This window comes from Dendrobium catenatum, unplaced genomic scaffold, assembly GCF_001605985.2.
Source record: "Dendrobium catenatum unplaced genomic scaffold, ASM160598v2 fragScaff_scaffold_1226, whole genome shotgun sequence".
Taxonomy (NCBI): domain Eukaryota; kingdom Viridiplantae; phylum Streptophyta; class Magnoliopsida; order Asparagales; family Orchidaceae; genus Dendrobium; species Dendrobium catenatum.
The window spans coordinates 837,693-847,704 of NW_021319688.1; the positions used below are offsets into that span (position 1 = coordinate 837,693).

The window sequence follows — 10,012 nt, forward strand, 5'->3', positions numbered from 1 at the left end:
AAAATTTTGTACTAAAACTCCATTTAGAAAGCAATAAAAAAGCCGTCCCAAACATTTGGAGTGATATTTTTACTGTTTCTTGAAGTAAATTTTTAATATAAAAATTAAAATTTTTATACAATAAAATAGTAAAAAAGCCGTCCCAAACATTTGAGGTGATTTTTTTTTTTAATTTTAAAGAAAAATGACTGGTTGGGTCTCACTTATATAGACTTAGGCTTTGTTTGGGACGGCTTTTTTATTGCTTTTTAAAACAGAGTTTTAGTACAAAATTAAAAAATTTTGTACTAAAACTCTGTTTAAAAAGCAATAAAAAAGCCATCCCAAACGAAGCCTTAGCTTTCATTTGGAATGGTATTTTTATTGATTCTTGAAGCAATTTTTTAGTATAAAAATTAAAATTTTTATATGATAAAATAGTAAAAAAGCCGTCCCAAACATTTGAGGTGATTTTTTTTTTAATTTTAAAGTAGCTTTGTAGAAAAAAAAAAATATTTTAAGCATTGAGAAAATCATCTCAAATGAAATCTTATATTTCATTTGGGACATTTTCTTACTGTTTCATAAAATAAATTTTTTTAGTATAAAAATTTTTATTTCAAAACAAAATTATTATTAGTATATTAAGCTCAATTTCATTTCCCTTTGATTTACTGCCCAACGTTTTTATTGTACGTAAAATTTCGTAGTAAATAAGATCACATTTGAGTGAAATCTGCCTTTGGCTGAAGATCAATACTAAAATCATTCAAGTTGGGTTATAAGTTGATGATATTCGATTTGAGTCCCATTTGAATAAATAATCAAACCACTTCGATTGCTATCAATTTTTAAAAATGTTACAATAATATTCTCTTTAAATTTTAATATTACTCCTAAAAATAATTTAAAATAAATTATTAATTATACGGTTTATATTCTTTTCCTATATTTGAGATTTTAAAAATTAGAAAGAGAGTTTCTCATCCAAAAATTTAGAATTTAAAAAATAGGCATATAGAATTTATGGAAAGGTTTACTCAATTAATGTGCGAAATTTGACTGAAACTAATAAATGTTTGCATTTCACAACAAAAATTTAATAAAATTAAAAATAATAATCCATTAATTTCTTAAATAGCTAAATTAAATGAACAATTTTTCTTAATAGAATGATCATAAAATAAACTTTTTTTTTTTTTCAAATAAATTTGAAGCCGGTAACATGGCCATAAAAGCTTTCAGAATGCTTTCAATGGATTAAAAGCGCAATTATTACTATTTTACAGTTGCTGATTAAGAAAAATATGAAAAAAAAAAAAAACTTTAAAAGCCTCCCTCAAGTAACTAGCTTTAACTAGTTTTTATGCACCAAGAATCCAAACCTGTAAAAGCATAAAATGAACGCATAGTCATTTCCATGCAGCAGCAGCCCATGATATCAAGTGTTGTTCTACCTCTTCCCAGCTATAAACCTTGGTAATAAGGCTGTGGGAATCTACATAGCCATCCTTGCACCATGGATAAGAGTTGTGGTAGTTAAAGAGCAGAACCTTGATGCCAGCCTCAGCACATTCAAGAGCGTATCTTGGGTTATCATCTATCAGTACTCGAGCACCAAGAGATCTACAACACCCAGATGCAGTCACAATATGAAGTAGAAATTAAATTTGACATGTTAGTGATGTGGAATTGAACAATAGCTCATAATTAATCGCAATCATTCGATGAAAGGCATCAAAATCTTGATAAGTATCGGATCGGCAATAATGTCGAGGTTTCGACATAAATATGACCAATTATGATCATTTTAAAGCGATCGAAATAGATCCATGTAATTGCTGAGGCATTAGCTCTGGCCATAAGTCTGTCAACCGAGGTTGTGGCCGTTGAGACATTAAACTAAAGCCTCATTAGTTTCAGCGTTTTTTTATATTTTCTGTTTAGAAATGGTGAAATTATTTTTTTGATCACTGTTTGGATGAAATGCTTCTATATAAATGCTTTTTAGGGAACTTCATTTTTCTATTGTTTTGAGAAGCTTTTTGATATTTGCTTCTCCGTTAGACAACTCCATTCCCTTAACCAATATTTCTAAAACAATCTTTTACAAAAGGATAGAAAGAACCAAATGAAGTCTAGGCCACAATCCTAAGTAGTTTCTTAATTCAATCTCAAGCAAGGATGTTATCATTGAGAAAATAACTTTTTAAAGCTATTGTAGAAAACAACTTTCTAGAACAAAAAATTGTTTAAAGCAATAGGAAAATAATGGCCAAACAAAATATGTGGTTGCAGTCAAAAAAGTAAAACAATAAAAAAATTATCTCAAATGAAACCTAGGTCATATCCCCAAGTGGACTTCTTAATACAGTCCTCAATGTGATTGTAGTAATTGAGACATTGCCCCTAGTCATAGCACTAAACAGACTTCATATAATAAAATTTCAAGAGAGGTGGTTGTTGAGGCTTTGATCCATCCACAATCTCAAGTGAATCTCCTAATTTTACAGAGAGCTAAGCTCACCAAGGCATTTTCCCAATGAGGAGTCCCTTACGAACTTATATGTTCAATACTGTGCAGATCTATTGTTGCCAAGACATTCGCCTTCAAAAGAAGGTAAGAAGGTTGTAGCTACTGAGGTCTGGACTTATACCACAACATCCGAACAAACTATTTTACTCATCCGAACGAATTTCTAGTAACTCAAAACAATAATTATGACATCATATATTATATGGAACTCAAGAAAATCGATCCCACCAATTAATTACTTACATCTACTAATCATAATAAAAGTTTATCACCAGCATCTAACACAATTGGGGTTGAATTATACAAAATGGTTGGTTTATAAAATTATAAATGATATATCGTGACTTTAAATACAATTGTGGTGATAAATAGACAATATTTCATCAGAATATCATCTGATAAGTAACAGGTCAAAATATAACCCCATTGTGATGAGAAAATAAATAAAGACTAACTAAAAGTCTAAAATTAAGATTACAGAGTTCCTATGCAAAATTTGAGAAAGAGACACAACACCACATGCATATATGATAGAAAACAATAAAAAAACCACACAGATAAGAAAAGATATATGTGCTGCAGTCAAGAATTACCTACATGTGCTGTGGAGGTACAAACAAATTCACTATCAATGTATTGGGAAGTACAAACTAAAGCTCTGTTTGGGACTGCTTTTTAACTGCTTCTTAAAATTGATTTTTAATACAAAAATTAAAATTTTGTACTGAAAAGCCGCTTTAAGAAACAGTACGAAAGCCGTCCCAAATGAAGCACAAGAGGCGTAGCAAAAACACAAAAGCAAAAAAAAAAAAAAGAATTCAAGAACAATGAGTGGAGAAGATCAAATACTATAAAAAATTTGTAATATCTAATCAAAATTTGAGGGGATTTTCTCGTTATTCTCATATATGGATAATTCAATCTATGATAAATTTGTATAGAAAAAAGTTTTTAATGGCATGATACTTTTAGGTTACATAATGGTTATTATTTCATGTGCCTAGCATTTTAAGAATTCATTTCTTGCTATGAAAAATTGGTCAAGTTAGAGCTCAATTTAAGGTGCAATATCAGAATTGAGTCGAGCTTAAGTTCAGCATATTTGAGCCCAGGTTATGCTCAAAAAAAAAAAAAAAGAAAAAGAGAAAAAGCCCAAAATGATCCCTTGACTCTTAATAAAAGATCAAATTAGTCGACAACTATCTAAAATAATCATTTTGGTCCCTCAATTCCTTAAAGAGGAATCAAAATAATCCCACCATAAGACTATTTTGATTCTTTTTTAAGGACTTGAAGGATCAAAAGATCTTCTAATAGGATTGAGGATCATTCTGATCCTTTATAAAGAGTAATGGTCATTTTCTCAGCAAAAAAATCGGGCCTATAAAAAGTTTAAACCAAACTCGAGCCTTCACAAAGTCCGATTTGCTTGGATCGAATCACAAGCCTACATAACCTTTCTTTTTTAACTTTGATCTAGATTTTCATCTTTCTTCCTCAGTCGCTTTCTCCAAGCTTCTTGTCCTCACAAGTAAGTTGCATGGTTGGTCTTACACCTTGTACCTTCTTTCTCAACCCATTTGATAGATTAAATGATTTCATCTTTGTTATAAAAATAGAGTCCTATCAGAACATCAACATAGTAGCAATATGCTCATCAGAGGATGATGGAAAGCATAGCAAGATAAAAGCATCATCTTTCTATTCAATATTCCCATCCAAATTTGCAAAACCTGACAAAAACCTATTGTGGGAAAACAACTGTTCTAGTAGTCATGTGCCCTCGTTCATGAGAAATACAAACAAATTTTCCTTCAAATTAAAACAGATACTAAATTTATAATGTAGAGGGGCTTCAACTTTTCTTACATATCCTATATATTACTCTAATCTATTACGCTGTGAAAAAAGTCCATCTCCCAAACTATGGACAGCCGAATTAAGCAATTTTTTATCCATGTTAGGGAATCCTTCTTTTCAATGCCATACATAAACCTAAGGCAAAGATACTTTGATCTTCATTTTCTCAATACTGAAATCATTTTTTCCATTGAACTACTCAAACTCATACTTAGTAGTGGTGGAAGAAGACTTTGATTCATTGAATGACACCATTTCCGAAGAATTAATGTAGCAAATCTTATACCAATTTGTTGTAGCAAAAGGGCCAAATCGCCTCTTTTTGAGAACATTAAAAAGAGCAATGGATTTACCCAAAGGGACACAAAACTAGCACTACACATAAATAAAATAGAGAGCACTAAAACAATAACACACAAAAGAAAATTAGGATTTATGTTGTTAAGTCAAAATAACCTACATTCACAGTGTGAGTTGGCACAAAAAGTTTATTACCAAACTATGGAGTACAAACTAAGAGAGAGAAAAAATAATAGAAAATCCTTTTTTGCAAAAATTAATAAAGTATTGGAGAAAATCTCACTACATATGGAGTAAAATTTCTCACAAGAAAGCCAAAGAATAGAAGAAGAAATATTCTCTTACCAGATTTCCAAGCACAAAGCAAATGATCTCCTTCCTTAAACGATCACTATCACAATCTCTATTGGGAAGTACAAATATAGCCAGAAACTCTACATATTACAACTTAGAGAGAGACATGAATTGTCAAAACGACTAGCCTCTATTTATTAGTTTTGAGAAGAGAAGCACAAGGTCCCTGAATCACCAAAGTATGGTTTAATACTCGATGGAAATAAGATTAGGCTTTAATTTGCAATTACCAACATAACTCTCTAGTTTTGATATAAGCCCTACAATATCAAATATTTAATAATACGAAAAAAAGAAAAAGAGAAATCTGAAGATATTAATGAAAGTTAAATATTCTATTTTGGTTTGAAATATTTTCTCAATTATTAAGACCAACTTGACTTTATTTAATTTACACTTGAATATCCAAGACATATCTAATAAATGGAATTCAAACTTTATCCCGATATATTAATATGGCAAATTTTAATTTACACATGTTTATATATTAGTATTTTTTAACAAATGCACGTTTTTGACGGTCAAACAGCAAAAGTTTTAATGAATTAAAACAAATGCATCTATTCCATTTAATGCCAAACTAATATTTAACCGAGCTATTGGGTACTTCAAAAATAATCAATTCAAGTTGAGACTTACGAGACTATAAATAACCCACCTGCAAATCTCAGATTTTGGCCTTGATTTCCCATTCAAAGCAAAGTGATTTCCAAATTGGATCTCCTTAAACATGCCGGGATAATGCTTCTCAATCCAATCAACTGTGTTAGCTTTGATCACATTTTGCCGAGATCTGCTAAGGAGGAATAGGATCGAGTAAGAATTTGACAAACATGAAAATATTCACTTCCATGATGGAGAATATTTAAATAGCACATTAAAAGGAGGCTTACGTAACAACTGATAGATCACAAAATGTTGAAAGATTTCGAAGAACGGCTTGAGAGCCAGGGATGGGATCAATTCCTATTCTGAAGGAGAGAGAATTATAAAATTCATGGATTCGCATATCAGCTGCAAAATATTGTTACAATATGCATGAACAGGGCATCAATAAAAAGTGACAAAATTCCATGAAATAAAAATTGATGGAATTTTGGATGATTTGAACATATAACGAATAGTAATACCTTCTGCTCGAGAACAATTCCAAATCTGTTTATTATGGAACGAAAACAGAAATAAGATGAGGAAATAGGTCAAATAATAAAAAAGCCCTCCAAAACTATAGTAAGGAAAATGCTTCATATGACAAACATAAAAAAGAAAAAAAGACAAATCTTTGAGGTAAAGGAGATAGGAGAATACCCTATAGAACTCGTAGACATAATATTCTGAAACTTCATGATCCAATCCGTAGTGATCTGTAATAAACTTATTCAATGCAGAGAGAAAGCTTCCGAGGACTGTCAATTAGGAAAATATAAAAATTGTAAGAAAAAGTAGACAACTATTGATTTGATAGTTTAGTTTAAAAGACTATTGTTATTAAATTTCTTTTCGATTAAAAATTCACTTAAAGAATTTAGCAGGGAATATTGTCCAATACAGTAAGCAACCAAGTTTAAGACATGCAAAAATCCTTAAATAAAGGTAGAAGAAAATGAAACAGACGCTAAAAAATCTTTACACTCTAAGTGCTTTGCCCGTAAACCATGAACCCAATAATCTCACCACTAGTGGAAATTTAAAACTAGCAAAGCAAAGTCTCTTCAAAGAATAAACCCCTTAATCAGGATACAAATAGATCAAAAAGGCCAATACAATTCACTATGCTCCCTAAAAAAAGGAGGAAGAATGATAGCTTTCACCTTGAAAATCCATTTTGTTAACACTGATGGAAAAAAAAGACACAAAATCACTAGATAATGGAGAAAACATAAACCTATAGAAAGTGCCAAAAATAATATGAAGACTTCATAGGTTGGTAGAAATATCAAAAGATGAAATGTCATTATGTCAGTTTAGATGATAAATCTTGAAAGCAAAACTAACATGTGACTTACACAGCCCCAGGGCATTACAAGCATACCAAAGTAACTAATCCAGAAGCCTAATTGATATATGGCTCCTCCTGGCATTTGCTCTTGCAAGAGACTTCTTAAACAGAAAAAAAAAAAAAAAAAATCTAATGGATCATGTATTCGGATGATGCACAAGTGTGATTTCAGTTTTGAATTACACCAGGATTTCACAAAAAATCCAGTAAGGCCCAAAAACTCATTCAGGGATCCATAGCTGTCTGCATTGTCAAAATATTTAAACACAGCTTTTACAAATCAATCATTAAATTTCAAAAATAATGAAAAGGTTATGAACATTTTCTAAATGAAGCTAACAATTTTAAAAAAATGAGAATAACTAAATATAATGAGTTATATGTACTTGCCCATACATGTTAATATCCACATGCAATTTGAACATTTCATTTCATTATATCTATGAAATAAAATGCAGTAATCTGTTTATTCTCTGACAAATGGTGCTTCATAAGTGCTTATATCAATGAAATTAAAAGCTACATCTAGAAGTACATTCACAGAAGTAGAAAGCCTGATACATCTAATAATTCTCTAGCCGAACTTTGGGAAGAAAATATATGATGCTCATAAGATTGTGAAAACAATTTGATAATACACTAGAAGCAATCAGAGGCAAGAAAAAAGATGAATCTAGTCCCTCTGTTCCTGAGGTATGAAGGATGAGCACATTGCCTATAGTTCAAGCTTAAAACAAGAACTTATAAGATTGCCAAGTAGTTCTGAAATTCAATCTAATCTCTCTTTGTTGACCAAAAAAAAAATATCATAGATTCCCATTTTCAGGGAAAGGAAACTCCGACCAACATATTTTAAAAAATGTACAATAGCCAAGAGATTGCATGTTAAATGCAATATCTTCATTATTTAACACCATGAAGTCATTAAAAGGTACAAGAAATAATAAGGATGGTACACCAAATACGCATCTCCATTATAAGGGCAACTTGGAGCAGTTAAAGGCATAAGATTAATGGATAAGTGGGTATCATGGATGCCTATAATCATGATTCAACCAAGAACAAAATGTTTTAACAAATAATCTTAAGCAAACCGCATAGAGCTGCTTTTTTTTTTTATAAATTTATACTTCCTCAGATCACATGGTATTCCATATAATAACAATTGTCTCCAATAGAAAGAGGACCTTTTGACAAAAAAACAAAAAAAACAAAACTAGTGTTCCATCATTCCTTAAGTAAACCTAATTTCTTCAATATCTAAAAAGAATCAATAATAGTTGGAAGATTGATAGAAGTAAAAGACCTACATTAATCTGGACACAGCCTAAGTTCTTATTCATACTATTTAGTCCATCAGAAACCTCGATGAACAACAAAGAACAGAATTGACACAGATCGATAAAGGGTTTGTAGATAGATACCCTCATCAACATCGACAGCAACAACCATTTTCTCATATTTCTGTCGACTAGGTATGCCAGGAGGCTCCCCAAACCCTTTCAGAAAATTCACACCAACTTCATCCTCAAGAAGTACCCTAGAACCATGAAAAAACTGGCTCGGCGGTGCAACGGCATGTGCTAGAGCACTTCCATCATCTATTCTTCTGGGAAGACCATTTTGATTCAAGGACCTTCTCAATCTAGAAGGATTACCAGAACTAGGAGCAGAAGAGCGACTTTCAACGAAATTAATATTCTGAACCCTACCACGGCCATCCTGCCTTATTAAACCATAAGGGTAGCTGGAAACGGCGGAGAGGTTAATCTTGCTAAAAGCCATAAAGCCTCGAAGATTGGAGATCAATCCGAAGGCTTCCCTTTTTATCATAATCTTGTGAACATTCAAGCAATGTAAATCAAATACCTAAAACAACACAAGTTTTTCTCAAAAGTGAAAACAAAGAAAAATTCCTCTTTGATTCGACCAGCTTTAAAAAAAAAGTCGAAACTATAAAAATTTAACAAAAACTAAAAAGGATTCCCTTTAATCAATCTTTTCGATTGATATCCGATCAAATAAACAGAAATAAGGCAAAAACCCTCATTTTTTGCTTAAGAAACTGTTAAAGTATACTACGATAGCAACTGCAGGTAGCAGAACACAGGGAAAACGAGATCGTACCAATTGGGAAACCGACACAAAATTCGTCATTCGTGCAAGAGAAAGCATCTCTCTGATAGGTCGAGAAGAAAGAGAAAAAAGAACTGAGATTTTAATTCTGAGAATAAAAATTAATCGAAAGAGCAGTCTAAGGCTTTATTTAGGGAACTTTTATTATATCGAGTGAAAGTATCAGTTTTAGGTAAAAAAGTGCCTGTAGCAAATTTTGTGTCGGACATCCAGTCGGGTGACGCCACATCATCCAAATACACTAGGTCTCGGTGTATTTTAACGTCGTGGCGACACCGGATTGGTGTCCGGATGAATCCGACACTGGACGCATTAATTTGCCCAAAAATAGACAGTTCTCTTGTCCGTTATAATCTTTCTTAATTTAGGCCTCATCTGGTTGCACAAAGTTTATTTAAAAGCGATTGTTTAGAAAATGCAGTTTTAAAAAAATATTGTTTAAATAAATTGGTAGTTATTTGATTAGATTATTTTTGGCATGTTTATGTAAACTTAAAAATACATATAAATTATTTGGTTGTTTTATCAGCTTTATCGCTTTAGCCATAAATTAAAAGACTCAATTGTCATATCAAAATTAATTATATATTATTTATTTTTAAAAATAGTTTAAAAATTTAGTAAATATAGAAAACTTTTAAAAACTCTAATTTAAAATATCATATCTTCTAACATAATACTTACTACAAATAGTTTAAAATTAATTTTATTGCGTGTTGATTAAAAATATTTTTTTTACTTGTTACGTCCTGAAACATTTGTGATAATGGAGAGATATAGAGTTTACCATCCATGTTTTGTATGAAAATCCAGCATACATACATATAAGAGAGAAATGTGCAAGTGTC

General features: G+C 31.2%; 1 protein-coding gene across 1 annotated transcript; it reads right to left on the bottom strand.

Annotated features, from left to right (window-relative positions):
* Nucleotides 1–1,194: 1,194 nt before the first annotated feature.
* LOC110094619 lies at nucleotides 1,195–9,267 on the bottom strand. Its single transcript, XM_020819884.2, has 7 exons — nucleotides 9,156–9,267; nucleotides 8,453–8,897; nucleotides 6,338–6,435; nucleotides 6,160–6,184; nucleotides 5,923–6,043; nucleotides 5,688–5,822; nucleotides 1,195–1,605 (listed from the first exon to the last, which is right to left on the bottom strand). Exons 1-7 carry the CDS (start codon nucleotides 9,201–9,203, stop codon nucleotides 1,392–1,394), a joined length of 1,086 nt encoding a protein of 361 aa, XP_020675543.1. The 5' UTR covers nucleotides 9,204–9,267; the 3' UTR covers nucleotides 1,195–1,391.
* Nucleotides 9,268–10,012: the final 745 nt, after the last annotated feature.

Bases quoted from the DNA above. Each gene is read 5' to 3' on its own strand.
- LOC110094619 (XM_020819884.2), bottom strand. From the start codon at position 9,203: ATGCTTTCTCTTGCACGAATGACGAATTTTGTGTCGGTTTCCCAATTG. The intron at 8,898-9,155 runs GTACGATCTCGT...GTGTTGTTTTAG, and splicing joins TTGTGTCGGTTTCCCAATTG to GTATTTGATTTACATTGCTT. The intron at 6,185-6,337 runs GTATTCTCCTAT...CATAATAAACAG, and splicing joins ATGTCTACGAGTTCTATAGG to ATTTGGAATTGTTCTCGAGC.